At 36.7% G+C, this 19,244-nt stretch overlaps 1 protein-coding gene and 1 pseudogene across 4 annotated transcripts in view; both read left to right on the top strand.

The window, feature by feature from the left end:
- BRAF (B-Raf proto-oncogene, serine/threonine kinase) overlaps nt 1-19,244 on the top strand; it is a 161,389-nt gene that overhangs the window by 81,449 nt on the left and 60,696 nt on the right. For all 4 annotated transcript variants that reach the window (XM_052639157.1, XM_052639156.1, XM_052639159.1 and 1 more), the window contains 3 exons: nt 10,669-10,772; nt 11,619-11,721; nt 18,775-18,923. In XM_052639157.1, the coding sequence (XP_052495117.1) occupies nt 10,669-10,772; nt 11,619-11,721; nt 18,775-18,923 (356 nt within the window). The remainder of the gene's footprint in view (nt 1-10,668; nt 10,773-11,618; nt 11,722-18,774; nt 18,924-19,244) is intronic.
- Nucleotides 18,356-18,474, top strand: LOC128047102 (uncharacterized; annotated as a pseudogene).

Raw genomic sequence — 19,244 nt, 5'->3', positions numbered from 1 at the left:
TCCTGATGGCTTGGTGGTAAAGAATCCACCTGCCAGTGTGGGAGACATGAGTTTGATCCTTGTTTCAGGAAGATCGCAAATGCTGCGGAACAACTAACCCTGTGCACCACAACTGTTGAACCTGTGCTCCAGAGCCCAGGAACCCCAGCTGCCCTAGAGCCCATACTCCACAGCAAGAGAAGCCGCCTCAATGAGAAGCCTGCCCACTGCAAGTAAAGAGTAGCCCCAGCTCACCACTAGAGAAAAGCCTGTGCAGCAACAGCCATAAATAAATAAATATTTTTTTGAACAGGAAAAGAATAGAGCAAAATTCAAAAAATGATGGCTAACCTTCATTAAAGACACAAATTAAGGATTTGAGACGCATAAGCTTTAAGTTGTTTAAGTAAATTTGAATTCATTCTTATTAGATGTGACAAAATGAAAGAATATTGTTCTAAAAGCACTTAGGAAAAATTACCTATAAAGAATCCAATTAAATTATCAAAAAATTTCTTTATAGCAGCTATAGAAGCCAGAAGACAGTAGAATAATATACTCAAAAAGTGCTGAGTGATGCTGTAAGTTGCTTAGCTAACATATGAGTTTAACTTATTGGTACACTATGAGTCAGGGCACAGTAAAGCCTTTCCAGGTGAGGAGTTTACTTTTCCCAAGCTCTACCCAAAGGGACTACTTGGAAATGACATAGGGAGAAAACTGAACACAGAGGAAGGAATGAAAAGTAAGAATTAAATGTAAAAATGTAAACATTCTAAAGTAAGAATTACATGTAAAAAATTGAACACAGAGGAAGGAATGAAAAGTAAGAGTTAAATGTAAAGCTAGTTTGTACAAGAAAACACAGAGGAAAATATTTTGTGACCTGGAATTTGGTAATAGTTTCTAAAATATGACACCAAAACAATCCCTAATGAACATATTGATAAGTTGTACTTTATCAAAATTAAAAACTTCTCCTCTCCTAAAGACTATATTAAGAGAATAAAGAGACAACCACAGACTAGTAGATAATCTTTGCAAAATATGTACATATATGATCAAAGACATGTATTCAGAATATATAAAGAACTTTTAGAACTCAACAGTAAGGAAACAATTAAGTGGACAAAAGATTTGAATAGATACTTCAAAGAAGATATGTGGATGGCAAATAAACACAAAAGAAGATGCTCAACATCATGGGTCATTAGGAAAAAGCTGGTTAAAGGCACAAGATACCACCACATACCTATTAGAATGAATAAAACGAAAGAGTGGCCTTGCCAACTATTGGTGAGGATATGGAATGGAATAACTGAATTTTCATACACTGGTGATAAGAATGTGTAATGGTATAACCACTTTTGAAAGCAATTTGAAGATTAACTTAATGTTTTAAAGTCTTTTAGCTTTAAAGTCTCAATAGCTTTTTTTTTTTTTTGGCAAAAATAAAAAAATCCACCCTGAAATTCATATGGAATCTCAAGGAATCCTGAATACTCAAACAACTTTGAATACTAACAAAATTGGAGGTCTCACACTTCCTGATATTAAAACTTATTATAAATTAATAAGTAAATTATTTTGGTACTGATATAGACAGATAGACCAGTGAAATAAATGGATTACTTTTAAATTATTTCTTTTTGATTATAGCCTTCCTATTGAGTATGAAGTGGGACTTTGTTGTGATTTTGATATACTTTTCTCTGTTGGCTGATGATATCAACTGGCTTTTCTATATCTTTCGTGGAGAAAGTACTTTTATAAATAGTTTTGCATGACGTGTGCAAAACTGGACATTACCCAAATGGTTAAATAAGTTTGGTACATCTGTCTAATGAAATACTACTTAGTAGAAAGAAGTATTACTAGTATACACAGTAGCATAGATGACTCTGAAAGTAATTATGTCAAGTGAAAATAGCCAGACAAAAATGACTATATACTTTATAATTCTGTTATAAAAGTCTAGAGGAAATTCCCTGGTGGTTCAGTGATTATGACTTGGCACTTTGACTGTCACGGCCCCGGGGTTCAGTCCCTGGTCAGGGAACTAAGATCCCACAAGGTATGTGGTGTGGCCAGAAGTAGATATGTAGTTAGATAAAGCAATTACAGAAGATTTGAACAACATAGTTATCAATTTTATGTAATAGACCTGTGAACCTTGTACTAATCAATGAAAGAACACACGTTCTTTTCAAGAATGTATGGGACACTGAAAAATTTTTTTACTGCATTTTAGGCAAAAAAGGGAATCTTCACAAACGCAAGGTATGTTTTTTGAACATAATGTAATTAAAGTAGAAATTAGTAACAATAATGGGAAACCACATTTTTAGAGATTTGAAGACATTTCTGAATGTCATATGTCAGAGAAAAAATATGAAAAAAATCCTGGTCCTATATAAATTTTATTCTTCTGTAAAAAAGTGAAAGAGAACATTTCCTAACTCATTTATAGAATTTGTGTATCTTCGTTCTAAAACCAAAGATCATTTGATAAAGAAAAACTAAAGGTTAGTCTAAGAACATATTTGCAAAAATCTTTAATGAAATACTGGTTAACTGAATCTAACAATGTATATATTTTTTTAAAATAATTCTTCTAGGAGTGCAACAATTATTTTAAAAAATTAGTGCAGCTCTGGGATTTCCCTGATGATATAGTGGTTAGGACTCCATGCTTCCACTGCACAGGGCATGAATTCAGTCCCTGGTTGGGGAACTAACATCCCACATGTGTGAGGTATGCCCTGCTCCAGAACAATCAGTGCAGTTCTTATTAGGAGATTAAAGGAAGAACAGTGTATGGATATCTCTAGATACAGTAAACAAGACATTTGATGTATTGAAAACCTTTTTGTAACAAGAAAGAAAGAAAAAAACTCTGTAAACTTGGAATAAAAGACAACTTTTTTGATAAAGGGTATCTATCAAGTATGTCTAAAGGATTCTGCATTCTCTTTAAAATTGGAAACAAACAAGACAAAGCTACTACTTAGGGAGTTGAATATTCCAGCCAATCTCGATCAAGACAAAGAAATAAAAAACAAAAATATTAAAAAGAAAGAAATGAAACTTATTTTTAGCAACTAATTTGTCTACATAGAAAATCTACTAAATTATTATAATAAATAACTGCAGTAAATAATTAGAACATGCAATTTTATTTTAAAAAGGATATCATTGACAAAATAATTTTTAAATGTTTAAGGCTTTTATAAAGAAATTTGTACAATTTTATTGAAAGACATTTGTAGAGAGTAAAGAAATCAAAAGTTAATTTGTTCTTGATAATCTTCCTAAATATACTTCTCACCCAAATTAATAAAAATTATGTGCAGTTTCTGCAGAATTCTAGGGGGATCTCATCCCATCCTTACTACCTTATCTGAAAAGTTGATTCTAAAATTTATATGGAAAACCAAAGAGCTACCCTAGAGGCCTCTTCTAGGGACTGACCTCTTGTAGTGTACTGCTGCTGCTGCTACTGCTGCTGAGTCGCTTCAGTCGTGTCCGACTCTGTGCGACCCCATAGACGGCAGCCCACCAGGCTCCCCTGTCCCTGGGATTCTCCAGGCAAGAACACTGGAGTGGGTTGCCATTTCCTTCTCCAATGCATGAAAGTGAAAAGTGAAAGTGAAGTCGTGTCCTACTGTTAGCAACCCCATGGACTGCAGCCCACTAGGGATTTTCCAGGCAAGAGTACTGGAGTGGGTTGCCATTGCCTTCTCCGCTTTTAGTGTGAAGAAGTGTTTATTAAGTGTTTATTTGAAGTTTGGTTCTAATAAAAGACAAGTAAGAATAAAGAACCAAACTTCAGGTAAACACTTTTAGTGTGGAGAAGTGTTTATTTGAAGTTTGGCTCTGTATTCTTGTCTTTTATTGTATTAAAATTCACATGAAATGCATGTGAAACTTCTTTTCTAAATGTTACAGTGATTGTCTCATGATGGTATTAGAGGGATTTATTCTTCCTTTTCAGAATTTCTAACAAATATGTTTACTTTAAAATTTCAAAACTGTAATTTCTTTAAAAGTAATTTAGAGATTTTATAAGATACTCTGTATCAAAATGAATGTGTACTCATTATTTCTAAAAATGAAAAAAGTATAAACAAGGTAAGTGTACCTTGGTACAGAACTACTTAAGACTATCCAGGTCATGGATTAGGTACAGTGACTAAAAAGAATAAATGTGTGTGTCCTTTGAGATAGTTTTGAATCATATATAAAAACCTCTTAATTGCAATTATCTGGAGGATGGAGACATTGCTGGGGGCAGGAGAAAGGGACTAATCTTTTTGCCTTATACTTACCCCCTTCTTTCACATAATGCCAAGCTACTTGTTTTATTATGGTCAAAATTATTGTTTAGAATTATCATATCTGATTTATTAACTATTTCATTATGGATAATTAAATGTTGCAAAATACATTTAAATACACATATCCTGAAATGTGGTGGGACTATTTTAATGTTAGGGACTTAAGTATTGGGTCATGGGGTATGCCCACTTAAAACTTCATAAAATGTACATTTTATGCAGAAAAATTGTACTGGTTTATATTCTCTCTAGTGTATACGAAAAGACTTCCTTTTCCCACAAGACCCTGGTCAACATTGAGTGTTAATGAAATTTAGATGTTACTGCCTTCCAATGCAGGAAACGCAGGTTCTATCCCTGGGTTGGGAAGATCTCCTGGAGAAGGAAGTGGCAAACCACCCTGGTATTCTTGTCTGGGAAATCCCATGGATAGAGGAGCTTGGTGGTCTACGAAAGAGTTGGATATGACTTAGCAGTTAAACAGCCGATCTAATAGAATTTCAAGTATATTAGACATGAGATACCCTCATTCATATATATTTTTGAATGCGTTGTGTTAACAACAATAAGTTAATAAAAAAAAAACCTCAATTTTCCTGAAATGTGGCTTTTTCTAAGCTGACTTTCTTGAACGTGTAGTTTAAAAGACAGAATTTGCTTATTTTATTTTTTATGGGTTTACTAAAATATAATTTATAGACATACAGTTTACTTATTTAAACTATACAATTTTAGACTATTCACAGTTATGCAACTGTCAGCACTAATTTTAGAACGTTTTCATCACTCTGAAAAACAAGCTGTGTACCCCTTAGCAGCCACTCACCATTTCTCCCCAGTCTTCCCAGTCCTAGCCAACCACTTACTTCCTTTTTACCTCTCTAGATTTGCCTGTTCTGTACATTTCTTTCCATGTAAATGGTGTCATAGAATATGTGGTCTTCTGTGACTGGCTTCTTTTGCTTAGCATAATGTTTCCATGGCTCATCCATATTATAGCATGTCAGTGTTCATGCGTTTTTATGGTTAAATAATATTCTGTGTGTATATCAAACCACATTTTATTTAGCCATTATGAATTTTGTTTTCACCTTTCGCTATAGGAATAATGCTATGAATATTCATGTCCAAGTTTCTTTGTGGACATATGTCTTTGTTTTTCTTGGATATATTTTCCTTTGCAAATATTCAGATGATTACATTGACTTTAGATCTTTGTTAAGGTAGGATGCTAGTTTTTAACTAAGATCATGGCCTAATCAAGGACACTTAATTTTGGAATTTGGAAAAGAGGCATTAACTTGGTTCTTCTGAAAATATCTTTTTAGTCTTTCCATCTATAAAAATTGAAACAATGCTCCCCTACGCCTTTACCATTGTTGTTTAGTCACTAAGTTGTGTCAGACTCCTTTGCAACATCACGGACTATAGCCCGCCAGGCTCCACCGTCCATGAATTTTCTAGGCAAGAATACTGGAGTAGGATGCCATTTCCTCCAGAAGATCTTCCTGACCCTGGGATCAAACCCGCATCTCCTGCATTGACAGGAAAGTTGTTTACCACAGAGCCACCTGGGGAGCCCACCTGTTTTCCTTTGTGAATAGGTAATTCTTTCATGTGGTATTTGTATCAAGGAATCTTGTTTCTGCCCCTATCCCTATACACCCAGATTCCCCTGCATCTTTTAGGTAACTTTTTATTTGGGGCAGTGGGGGTGTGTGTGCTGCGTTTCTAAAGATGTAGCAAGAAGAAAATACAAAAATATATTCTTATTTTCCCCCTCCTCTTCATACAACACATTATATTGTATATGTCATTCTGTATTTTGCTTTTAATGTTTTGCTATGTTTTTAATGTTTAATGTTTTGCTTTATGTGAGCCAGCCGTATAGCTATAGATTCCATTGTACAGATGTACTATAGTTTGCCAGTTATATTATAATATACTAAAAGTAGGCTTGCTTGATCAAACAGAAATATACATTTGTAATTTTGATAAGATACTTTGAAATTTTGCTTCATAGATTTTGCTTAATTTTGCACTGCTACCAGCACTACAAAATTCAGAAAACTTAAGATCATGGCATCTGGTCCCATCACTTCTTGGGAAATAGATGGGGAAACAGTGGCAGACTTTATTTTGGGGGGCTCCAAAATGACTGCAGATGGTGACTGCAGCCATGAAATTAAAAGATGCTTACTCCTTGGAGGAAAAGTTATGACCAACCTAGATAGCATATTCAAAAGCAGAGACATTACTTTGCCAACAAAGTTCCATCTAGTCAAGGCTATGGTTTTTCCAGTAGTCATGTATGGATGTGAGAGTTGGACTGTGAAGAAAGCTAAGCACCAAAGAATTGTTGCTTTTGAACTGTGGTGTTGGAGAAGACTCTTGAGAGTCTCTTGGACTGCAAGGAGATCCAACCAGTCCATCCTAAACAAAATCAGTCCTGAATATTCATCGGAAGGACTGATGGTGAAACTCCAATAATTTGGCTACCTGATGCGAAGAACTGACTCATTTGAAGAAACCCTGATGCTGGGAATGATTGAAGGCGGGAGGAGAAGGGGATGACAGAGGATGAGATGGTTGGATGGCATCACCGACTCAACCAACATCAGTTTGAGTAAACTCTGGGAGTTGGTGATGGACAGGGAGGCCTGGCGTGCTGCAGTCCATGGGGTTGCAAAGAGTTGGACACGACTGAGCGACTGAACTGACCAGCACTGCATGAGATGCCTGTTTACTATAGCCTCACCAACAGAATATGTTGTCAGACTTTTGTATTTTTGCCAGTTTGATAAAGTGAAAAAATATTTTGGCAAGTTTGAGTTCGGTTTTCTCTGAGGTTGAACACTTTTTCATAATTCTGAATCTCATTTATAATTTGTTTTCCTGAACTCTTTTTTTTGCCCATTTTTCTGTTGAATTGGTCTTAATCTCAATTTTTCAGGAGCTCCTTATGCATCATGAAGTTTATTTTCCTGTTACATAAGTAGCAAATATTTTTCCCAGTTTGTATTTGTCTTTTGACTTTGCTTATATAGTCATTTTCCCAGTATTTGTAGGGGATTTGTTCCAGGACCCCATAACACAGCCCCTACAAATATTGGGGGATGACTATATAAGGATACCAAAATCCTTAGATGCCTAAGTCCCTTATATAAAATGGCATAGTATTAATATTTGCATGTAACCTGTGCACATCCTCCTGTATACTTTAAATCATCTCCACATTACTTACAGTAGGCACATTTAAGGTTTACTTTTTTGGAGCTTTCTGGATTTTTTCCTAAATATTTTTGATCCTCGGTTCGTTGAATCCATGAATGTGGCACCAACAGATATGGAGGGCTGACTGTAGTATGTTGTGTGAGTGTTTTCTTTTATGGCTTCCAGATTTTGCATCATAGTTTTATAGGCCTTCTTCACTTGAGATTGTAAGGGAGCCCTGTTTCTTCTAGTTCTTTTATGGTTTGTCCCCTCCTTCCTTCAACATTTAAATCTTTGATCCATTTGGAGTTGACCCTAGGATACTGTAAGAAGTATGGATGAACTTTCTTTTCCTAGATTGGTTCCAGTTGTCCCAGCATCAATTAGTTAAAAGTTCATCTTTACCCTATTACAGATGCTGCCTTTATTTTGATTTTATTTATGTGTTGAACAGTCTGCTTTTGGTTTTTTCTGTTTCATTCCATTGGTCTGTCGGTCTGTTGAACAGGTAGTATCATGAAGAAACAAAAATCAGCCTTTTGAAGTGGATGAAGGACAGATTGATGACTTCCCTTGGTGATAAGAGTGGGAAACCAAAATTTTGCCTACTGATGAAACATATATACACCTTGGAATCAACCTGTTCAGAGAAGCATAAGGGAGCTTAGCTATATTAGAAGATGGCATTACAGGAGTGCATGAGAGAAATTACCAAAGAAACTGAAGGGTGGATAGCCCCAGTCCACTAATGACTTTGTATGCTGTATTAAGAAATTTGAATTTCACCCTATAATTAACTGGAAAAATTTGAGAAGACTAATGTAAGGTTATATCACAGAATGAAATTCTGAGTTCAGTGGACTCTCAGCAGTCCATAGATGGGCTTGAAGTTTTATGTTTCAAAGAGATGATTCTAAGGCTTTCATCAGGTTCTCAGAAGTATCTGGCAAGCACCACACACACGTTAAGAATACCTTTTTTAAAAAAGATTTCACTGATAACGGGATAGGATAGATTGGATGAGGTTTAAAACTAAAGATAGGGTTGCCACCTAAGAAGTTTAGAGTAGGCAGAATACGAATAGCAGAGGGGAAAAGTCAGCTTTCCCTTCTGTTCATTATTTCTGGAAGGTATGGACAATTCTCACTATTGGCAGTAGTTATTTTCTGTATATTTCCTGCAAACACTGAATTAGTGAATACTGAAAAACTGCTCCTAGGACAAGTACAGGATTACTATTATAAATGAGCCAAAGATGGCCTCTGTATATTGGCCCCTGGATTATTTATTTCTTCACAGCAGGCTGGGGTCCATTAACTTAAAAGTCATCTGGCATAGGGCACTTGTTTGCAGTATGAGAGCTAGGAAAAGAAGGCATATCACCTTGATTAACCTCAGCTGCTGCTGCTAAGTCGCTTCAGTCGTGTCTGACTCTGCGACCCCATAGACGACAGCCTGGGATTCTCCAAGCAAGAACACTGGCGTGGGTTGCCATTTCCTTCTCCAATGTATGAAAATGAAAAGTGAAAGTGAAGTCGCTCAGTCGTGTCTGACTCTTTGTGACCCCATGGACTGCAGCCCACCAGGCTCCTCTGTCCATGGGATTTTCCAGGCAAGAGTACTGCAGTAGGGTGCCATTGCCTTCTCCGAACCTCAGCTGGGAAGGGTCAAATTTTTCAGTCTTCTGTGCATGCCTGCAAAAGCATTGCAAGTATTGATTTGGGGGTCACAAATAAATTTTAACGAATAGGCAAATTTGCAGATACAGAATCCATGAATTTAGAGGATCAACTGTACAAATCTGGTCTCTTGAATACTTCCAGTGATGGATCTACTCCCTCAAACTTTTCCCTTGCTGGATAGTTTTAACAGTTATATTGAGCTAAAATCTGTCTCCTGTTTTTCTAATCTTGGGTCCTAATTTGGCTTTATGGATTGTTGCCCATTGACATACTGTTTAAATTCATCTGTCTTATATTCACTTTCACTCAATTCACCTCTGGCATAAGAGTCCCAATTTCTTTAGAAACTTCTGGTTTGCTAAATACCTTAGTGATTTAAAAGAATGAAACCTTTAATTTTTTTATTAACTAACACATCTTGTCTGTCACCCTCCACTCCCCTCTCCGCCTAAAAACCGACCAACCTGAACTCCCATTGCTTCACCTTAGTCTATCCACACTGTGTTTTTCAGTTCTTTTTCAGTTTTAAATTATTCAAATTAATAAGAAGAGAGATGAGTCACTGGCAGAAAAGACCAAGGTAGAGATGACTTCAAATAACAGGAAGATTCTTTTTCTCTCTCTTTTCGATACCTCTTCTCTCTTCACTCCTAATGTCATCTCTACTTCTTAAGTTAGCTTCATTCTGTAGCCAGATTTTCTCAGTGTACTAGGGAAGATAACCATTAGGGAATCCATATTTCTGTCTTCTTGGAACTTGACAATAGGAAAGAAACTTCTGTCAACCAGAGTCGATCTGTCAGTGAAAGGAAGAACTGTAGTACTGTTTGGGTCATCTATCTAGCCCTGGATCTGGGATATGGGAAACTGATTAGCCAGCTTATGTCATGTGCAGCCAGAAGAGCAGTGACCCTGGATTCATAACTTCTCAAGTACCATGTGGTTTTTAGGGAAAGGTGGGTTCCCAGAGGAAATAGGAATGCTAAACAACAAATATCAGCCGTATACATTAACACAAGTAGTCTCTTACATGTTTAGGATCAGTAAGAGATCTCTTAAGGATCATGATAATGATTGAAGGATTACCGTTTTCAACTTTGAACAGTGTTGGATGAAAATTGATTTTGCTTTAAATGTTGACATTTATTATTTCTCAGCAGAGAGCACTTAGTGATCTGTTGCATTTTCTTTTATGTGTTTAAGATATTTTGTAATTTTAATAAAAAGTTAAAAATTGATTTTGCCTTAAGTTGGTGAGTAATAATAGGTGTTTGAGTCATAGTTTTCCATTAATATTAAGTTAGCCCTAGAAATAATTTTCTGACATAGTAATCCATATGACATTTTCAAAATGTTATAAAGGTAAATTACTGGGTTTTGGGTTTTTTTTTTCAGTGATGTGAAAAAATATATAATTTACTTCTTCTACCTCATGTCCTGACTTTGTGATACCCTAGGTACCTGCACGGTGTGGAGTCACAGTCCGGGACAGCCTGAAGAAGGCACTGATGATGAGAGGTCTAATCCCAGAGTGCTGTGCTGTTTACAGAATTCAGGATGGGTATGGTTTGTATGTGATGTGAAACTTTGTTTAAAAAAGGGAAAAAACATCAGATACTAAATTTTGAGGTTTTCTGTAAGGTTTTTACCCAAACCTAGGGTATTGAAAATCAACCTCAGGAAAAAAAAAAAAAAACTAAGTTAATTAGCCTAGACAAGTCTGGTATGCCCTTTGAAGAGTGAACATTAGATAATTTTGTGTGATGATGGTGTTTATTATTCTGATAAAATGGCTTTATATGGAGTTTAAGATTCTTAAAATTTTGAACCATTTTCTCTGTTTCTTATTTGAATAATGGACTCTTTCCCACTCCTGTTTTTAATATAAACTCATAGTTCCACCAAAGACTTAGCAAAATTAACATTTTATATTGAATTATTTTTCAGAAAGCATGAAATTATGCCATGACCCCACCCCTGCCATTCCCAGTTTTGAATCCCATCTGGAAAAGAAAAAAAGAGATCTCCTTTTTGGGGGCATATTGTCCCTTGAGTACTCTTTTTCTTTGAATGGATAGGTAAATCCATACCTGTGGTTTTTTTTTTTTGTTTTTTTTTGGACCCCAGGAACAATCCATTTTCTGCTGTTGTAGGTCTTTTCTGGAGCTGACTTGAAGAAAAGAGTACATCTCTTTACCCTGCTGTTTGTCCAAGAGTGATACATTTATTTGGGGTAAACTTAAAAATTAATTTTTTGCCATTTAAATTTCTAACGATGGAAGACTAGGGAGTCAAAACTCCCTCACCATTACTAGCCCCTCAATAACCAATTTTCATATCTTCAGCATGAGGTATATGAAGCTTTTTAGGTATGATAACCAAGAAAGGCTGTGTCTACGCTTTTCAGGGAGAAGAAACCAATTGGCTGGGACACTGATATTTCCTGGCTTACTGGAGAGGAATTGCATGTAGAAGTGTTGGAGAATGTTCCACTTACAACACACAACTTTGTATGTACTTTTTATATTTTAACGTCAAAAATCGTCAAGTTCTTTGAGTTTTTATTTAAAGAATGAGGTTTGAGATGAATAATTTTGACATTGTTTTTTTACCTAAGTTGAAAATCAGTTTTATTCTTTAAAGAGAAAAAAAGCACCACATATTAAAGAAGTTTTTTTTTAATCATTATACTTTGTCTTTAATTTTAAAAAGTAATAGTCATTTAAAAAATTTGAATGGTATGAAAGTATATCAAGTAAAAACGTGGAAGTACCCTACCAGAGGTAAATAGTTGTTAATAATTGATTATTGTGTAGTCTTCCAAAGTTTTTCTGTATATAAAATGTGTGTTCTTATATCTGCAAGCCAAAAATATTCTTTCTTTTTTCCTTCCTTCATTTTCCTTCATTATTTTCCATTTCTTTCCTTTTTGAAAAAAAACTGAAAATGGAATTATATTTTGTATGATACTCTTTTAAAAAAAGTGTTAAGCACAGCATCATAGGCATCTTTCCATGTCATTACACCTAGCTTTATAATGATTACATAGTAGTCCATAAGAATATGCATTCAGTGTATTTAACCATTCCTCTTTGACATTTAAGTTTTTTTTAAAAAAATCCATTCTAAACATGGTAAATAGATTCTGCATACACCTTGACACACTTGTGTAAATGTTTCTGAAAGATCGTGTAATGGAAGTGGAATAGCTTTCCTTGAGGACTGAAGAAAGACAGATGTTTAAGCTCTCCTTCCATACTTCTCGCTTTATCTGGTTTTTGCATTTGCCAGAACCTAGCCTAAGCTTTGGAGAAGGCAGTGGCACCCCACACCAGTACTCTTGCCTGGAAAATCCCATGGATGGAGGAGCCTGGCAGGCTGCAGTCCATGGGGTCTCGAAGAGTCGGACACGACTGAGCGACTTCACTTTCACTTTTCGCTTTCATGCATTGGAGAAGGAAATGGCAACCCACTCCAGTGTTCTTGCCTGGAGAATCCCAGGGACAGGGGAGCCTGGTGGGCTGCCGTCTATGGGGTCGCACAGAGTCGGACACGACTGAAGCGACGCAGCAGCAGCAGCAGCAGTCTAAGCTAAGCGTCTCCAGCCTGAGGCCTGAACAGTGGAACCTCTCTACCTCAGAGATAAGGGTACAGTTCCCAGAGCTTGAGAACCTGTCCTCTGAATGAGTAGGCAGCAGCCAAGATTAGAATGATCTATAAGGCAGGAGTGCATTTCTTACTTTTCTGTGTATGAAATTTGAAGTGTAGTTTATTTTTCTAGATGGATAGTAATTGCTTCCCTTTTGGCATCAAGTGTTTTCCCTTGTGCCTTTGGGATTAGAACAGCTGGATTCTTCTGATTTCCCAGGGGGTTAGTGTTTTGGGGGCTCCTTTAGTGGTGAATAATGAAATTGGGTTTGTGCTTCATTAGATAAGGCATCTTTTGGACAAGTGTAAAATATACCTGATGTCAGTCAGATTTACCATGAAGCAGATAGTTTTATAATCATGAGATAAGGCATTCACTAGTATTGATTTTGTTTTCAACTTGTAGAATTTTGAGAAGATAAATCTTAAGAATTTTTATTTCAGTTTTTAGGAATTAAAAAAAAAATAGTTGTTTACATTTCACAGTGATGACTATCCTTTTTCTTAGTTATTCTTCTTAATTAAAAATTGGATATGAGAAGGTAAAGGAAGACCTAAGTTAGTGACCTAGAAGTAGTGCCTCAGGCAGGTCTTTGCCACAAGAGGAAAATGAAAGCAAGCTTTTTTGGATGTGAGAGTTGGACTGTGAAGAAAGCTGAGTGCCAAAGAATTGATGCTTTTGAACTGTGGTGTTGGAGAAGACTCTTGCGAGTCCCTTGGACTGCAAGGAGATCAAACCAGTCCATCTTAAAGGAGATCAGTCCCGGGTGTTCTTTGGAAGCAATGATGCTAAAGCTGAAACTCCAGTACTTTGGCCACCTCATGCAAAGAGTTGACTCATTGGAAAAGACTTTGATGCTGGGAGGGATTGGGGGCAGGAGGAGAAGGGGACAACAGAGGATGAGATGGCTGGATGGCATCACCGACTCGATGGATGTGAGTTTGAGTGAACTCCGGGAGTTGGTGATGGACAGGGAGGCCTGGCATGCTGCGATTCATGGGGTCGCAAAGAGTCGGACACGACTGAGCGACTGAACTGAACTGAAAGTGCTATAGATACACAGAATAGAGATTCCTAAATAAATGTTTTAATTAAGAATTTTCATAAAGACTCTTAATTACTATATACGTTTAAAGTGCTCTGTCTGTATGTGTGTGTGTTAGTCGCTTAGTCGTGTCCAACTCTTTGCAACCCCATAGACTGGGGCCCACTAGGCCCCTCTGTCCATGGAATTCTCCTGGCAAGAATACTGGACTGGGTTGCCATTACCTTCCCCATTGAAGTACAGTAGATACACAAAATAGAGATTTCTAATCTGGCTTTTGAAGAATCAGGAAATTTTCCCAAAGGAAGAATGATCAAACCTGAGACCTGGTGGATGAGGATAGATGAGTGAAAGGAAGTCTACACTAAACAAAGGGAACAGCAATAAAGCATGTTACCCTTTCAGTTTTGAGAAAAGTTTAGAATGGAGGCTACATACTTGGAGAGGTGGATGTTACAGTGTAGCATGTATAGGGGTGGAGTAAGCTCATGTTCAAGCTGGTTTTAGAAAAGGTTGAGGAACCAGAGATCAAATTGCCAACATCCACTGGATCATGGAAAAAGCAAGAGAGTTCCAGAAAAACATCTATTTCTGCTTTATGGATTATGCCAAAGCCTTTGACTGTGTGGATCACAATAAACTGTGGAAAATTCTTCAAGAGACGGAAATACCAGACCACCTGACCTGCCTCTTGAGAAATCTGTATGCAGGTCAGGAAGCAACAGTTAGAACTGGACATGGAACAACAGACTGGTTCCAAATAGGAAAAGGAATACATCAAGGCTGTATATTGTCACCCTGCTTATTTAACTTCTATGCAGAGTACCTCATGAGAAACGCTGGACTGGAAGTAACACAAGCTGGAATCAAGATTGCCAGGAGAAATATCAATAACCTCAGATATGCAGATGTCACCATCCTTATGGCAGAAAGTGAAGAGGAACTAAAAAGCCTCTTGATGAAAGTGAAAGAGGAGAGTGAAAAAGTTAGCTTAAAGCTCAACGTTCAGAAAACGAAGATCATGGCATCCGGTCCCATCACTTCATGGGAAATAGATGGGGAAACAGTGGAAACAGTGTCAGACTTTTTTTGGGGGGGCTCCAAAATCACTGCAGATGGTGACTGCAGCCATGAAATTAAAAGATGCTTACTCCTTGGAAGAAAAGTTATGACCAACCTAGGCAGCATATTCAAAAGCAGAGACATTACTTTGCTAAGGTCCATCTAGTCAAGGCTATGGTTTTTCCAGTAGTCATGTATGGATGTGAGAGTTGGACTGTGAAGAAGGCTGAGCGCTGAAGAATTGATGCTTTTGAAGTGTGGTGTTGGAGAAGACTCTTGAGAGTCCCTTGGACTGCAAGGAGATCCAACCAGTCCATTCTGAAGGAGATCAGCCCTGGGATTTCTTTGGAAGGAATGATGCTAAAGCTGAAACTCCAGTACTTTGGCCACTTCATGTGAAGAGTTGACTCATTGGAAAAGACTCTGATGCTGGGAGGGATTGGGGGCAGGAAGAGAAGGGGACAACAGAGGATGAGATGGCTGGATGGCATCACTGACTCGATGGACGTGAGTCTGAGTGAACTCCGGGAGTTGGTGATGGACAGGGAGGCCTGGTGTGCTGCGATTCATGGGGTCGCAAAGAGTTGGACACGACTGAGCGACTGAACTGAACTGAAGCTCATGTGAGTCGTTGTATTCTCTGTTGAAGATTTGGACTTTTCCCAAAAATCATTGGAAATTTAATGACTGTTATCGGCAAGGGAGCAGTGTGATTAGTTAGATTTGTGGTTTTGAACAATTGCTCTTAGCATCATATAGAAACAAGAGTAAGCCTGTGTTCTGCTTAGAAAGGGAAAGAATTCCTCTCTCTGCTTCTGTGTGCTGAATTTTGTTGGCTATGGGAGGAAGGCTGCTTATGCCCCCTGGTTTCATAGTCTGTTACAAAGGCGATTCCTTCAGCATTTACCTATATCCCATGAATCCTTGGGAATTGATGGGGTGGAGGAGGCAGGAAAGGTAGAGAAGCAAGATTAGAAACAGATGCCATGGCTCCAGACCTTCCCATTTTACATAGATGCTAACCTCAGACAGCCCCACACCTTACAAATCAATGCATGCAAATTGCCTGTTCTATGGCCCACATGAGTTTACCATTCATGTCTCAAATTCCAAAATAAGCATAAGTTGTGGCCCAAAAGAAAAGATATATCTTCCTGTACCTGCTTATAAACAAAGGTATACATACAGAGGTATATGTCACTCAGTTTATGCTCAAATGCCTACCTATATTTTCTCCTTTCTGCTTCGCTCCTTTCTCCCTTCCTTCTCTTTTTCTCCCACTTCCTTTACATATAGAAGCAATCAGTTATGCATAGTTTTCAAGTATGTCAGTGACAGGAAGAAGGACTGCAATTGACTAGATTAAAGAAGGAAGAGAAATTAGGGCTTTGTGAAGCAGATTATTAGGCAATTGAAAGTATGAGTGTGTAGCAAAAAAGATGACTATAAAATGATGATTCCTATGAATACTATTTATATTTTTCTGTGCTCTAATTTCCAGAGATTATGCTCGAGTATAAAAAGATGCTTGCCTTAGTAAAGAATAGCCACATAAATATTAAAAAAGCTTTTTCTTACTGCTTGTATATCCAGAGACAAATGGAAAAGGAACAAAGCTAAAAACAAGTCAGTTGCCTTTTTATATCTTCTGTAACTTGATCCATAGCCAGAATGTGAAGAAAACAAGAGTTACTCTTAAAACTATCCAAATAGTTTATCTAAATATTCTCAAAAAGCCAGAATGGATGATATGCCAAGGTACCATTTTCTATGAAACATTTCTTTTAATAACATTTTATCCTGTTAAATATGTGTTTATTCAAGAGTTTTATAAAGTGAGTATTGAAATCAATTTAATGGATCATGAAAAGCATTTATATGTAATAGAATGGATTAGAAATTCTGATGTGCACCATATATAGAGTAATATTATAAGAATACAACCATATCCTGGATCATAATGTATTTTCCTTATTATTGTGTGTGATTAATATTGTCTGAAAACTTGAGAATATATAGCAAAAAACAAAGGGCAAAATAGAGTCACCTATGCTCTCATCACTCCCAAATAGGCTTTGTTAACATTTGTCATTTACTTATCCTTCTTATGTTTTCTGCTTATTACATAAACAAACCAAACAGTTGTAAACAATTTCTGTTTTTGTCTGTTACCAAGATAGAACCTCCCTAGCACAGTTCTGTTTATGTGACCCGTTTGCCTTCTGACAGGGAGTTCCTACATGTTGCCCTGTAAGCATCACATAGAGGAATGTTCACAGATACATTGAGGTGTTCTGATCCTCTAACAAACTGATAATTTGTTCAACGTAATTCTTACCATCTTTTAGGTGATGTTCCTGTCCTTTGTCCTAAGTTAACAAGTTTAGTTAACTTAGGTTAATCTGATTTTCATATAGTTTTAATTATAAACTAGTTTTTTCTTTTGTAAGTTTTTAACACTTTAATCAAAGTATATTACATTTTAATCAAATATATATAGGTTTTTTTTTTAATCAAATATATATAGTTTTTAAAATAGTGCAAAGGGGTTGCCCCAACCCTTATTAGCCTCTAAGGCCACTCTATAGAGGAAATCATTCTTTTCCTTTTATTTCTTCTTTCTTTTTTAAATTTAAAAAAAGACATAGCAGACTAGGAGACTTGGAAAATACACAACAAGGTTACATATAGTTCCACTATATATTATAATTATTTCTTAAGTAGATAAATTAAGATTTTTAGTTGTAGTTTCAATATCAAACTTTCAAAAATCAATTGAATAGATAGAAAAGTAGAAGGATATAATAGACCTGAAAAGCTCTGTGAACCAGTTCAACATAATTACATTCTTAACTTTTAATGGTTTCTGTTTTAAGCTCTTCTAGTGATTCTTTTCATGTTATTGAATAATAACTTTAGGTCACAACTTCTGTATCAGTTTTAGACATCATTTACTGATTGCCAGTTCCATTGGAAATTAGATCATCTGTACATGACAGCCTTTCCCCCTCTTTCCTCTCCTCCTTGGAAGTGTTTTTGGTTTTTGTGGGGGTTTTGGTTCCTCTGTTCCATACCTTTGTAACTTTAAGCATGCTATTGTTTCTTGTGTCAACACCAATAAGCATCTCTTAACTCCTTTGTAGAATTATTCAAGTGTACTGTTACTCTGTCTTTCACCTCTGTTACTTGCTTCTCCTGTACTCTTATGTAGTAAAGCTTGAAATTAGTTTCTGGTCTTTCATTCATCCCCCATCTTCTTGACTTCTGAGTTTAATTGAATAGTGAGTGGGAGATAAATTCATGTAGTCCATCTGTTACCTGGAACCCTCTGGTTTCGTTTTAGACTCTTCATGGTTAAGTTGATTCTCATGATGTAAAAACATAGTGAGTCTACAGCCATACCACCCTGAATGCACCAGAGCTCATCTGATCTCGGAAGCTCATCAGGGTTGAGCCTGGTTAGTACTTGAATGGGAAACCACCTAGGAATACCAAGTGCTATAGGCTGGGGCTTCCCTGATGACTCAGGCGGTAAAGAATCTGCCTGCAATGCAACAGATTTGGGTTCGATCCCTGGGTTGGGAAGATCGCCTGGAGAAGAGAATGACTACCCACTCCAGTATTATTGTCTGGAGAATCCCATGGACAGAGGAGCCTGGCAGTCTATGGTCCGTGGGGTCGCAAAGAGTTGGACACGACTGAGTGACTAACAAACATAGTAAAAATTTGTTATTTTAAACAAAAGAGTAAATAAGTTGATTTCTAAAAAGATTCTTACAGAATCCTCCATGATGTTTTACTTTGCAGGTACGGAAAACTTTTTTCACCTTAGCATTTTGTGACTTCTGTAGAAAGCTGCTTTTCCAGGGGTTCCGCTGTCAAACATGTGGTTATAAATTTCACCAGCGTTGTAGTACAGAGGTTCCACTGATGTGTGTTAATTATGACCAACTAGAGTAAGTAATCAAAAAATTTTTCTTTTCTGCCACTTTGCATTTAACTTTTCTTAATGTGAAACTAGTATGTCTTAGAGTTTGTGGATGTTTTCTTTACAGAAGAGTTGTTACAGGGAATTTTTTGAGGTTTGGCTAGACAGTAGTGTAGCCAGTACTTCTCTTCAGATTGTAATTCTGGTTTGCTATACATTTCATTTATGTTTCATATTCTTTTTTAATTAATATAAGATCTCTTCCCTGTAGATACCACTTTTAGATGGTTTTTAAGTGTTTAAATTAACTATTATATTTTTGGACCACAGATTGGGGAATCTGGTTCTG

The sequence above is a fragment of the Budorcas taxicolor genome, chromosome 4, assembly GCF_023091745.1.
Source record: "Budorcas taxicolor isolate Tak-1 chromosome 4, Takin1.1, whole genome shotgun sequence".
Lineage (NCBI taxonomy): Eukaryota > Metazoa > Chordata > Mammalia > Artiodactyla > Bovidae > Budorcas > Budorcas taxicolor.
The sequence above is the reverse complement of the archived record's forward strand: the minus strand, read 5'-3'. Positions and strand labels throughout refer to the sequence as shown.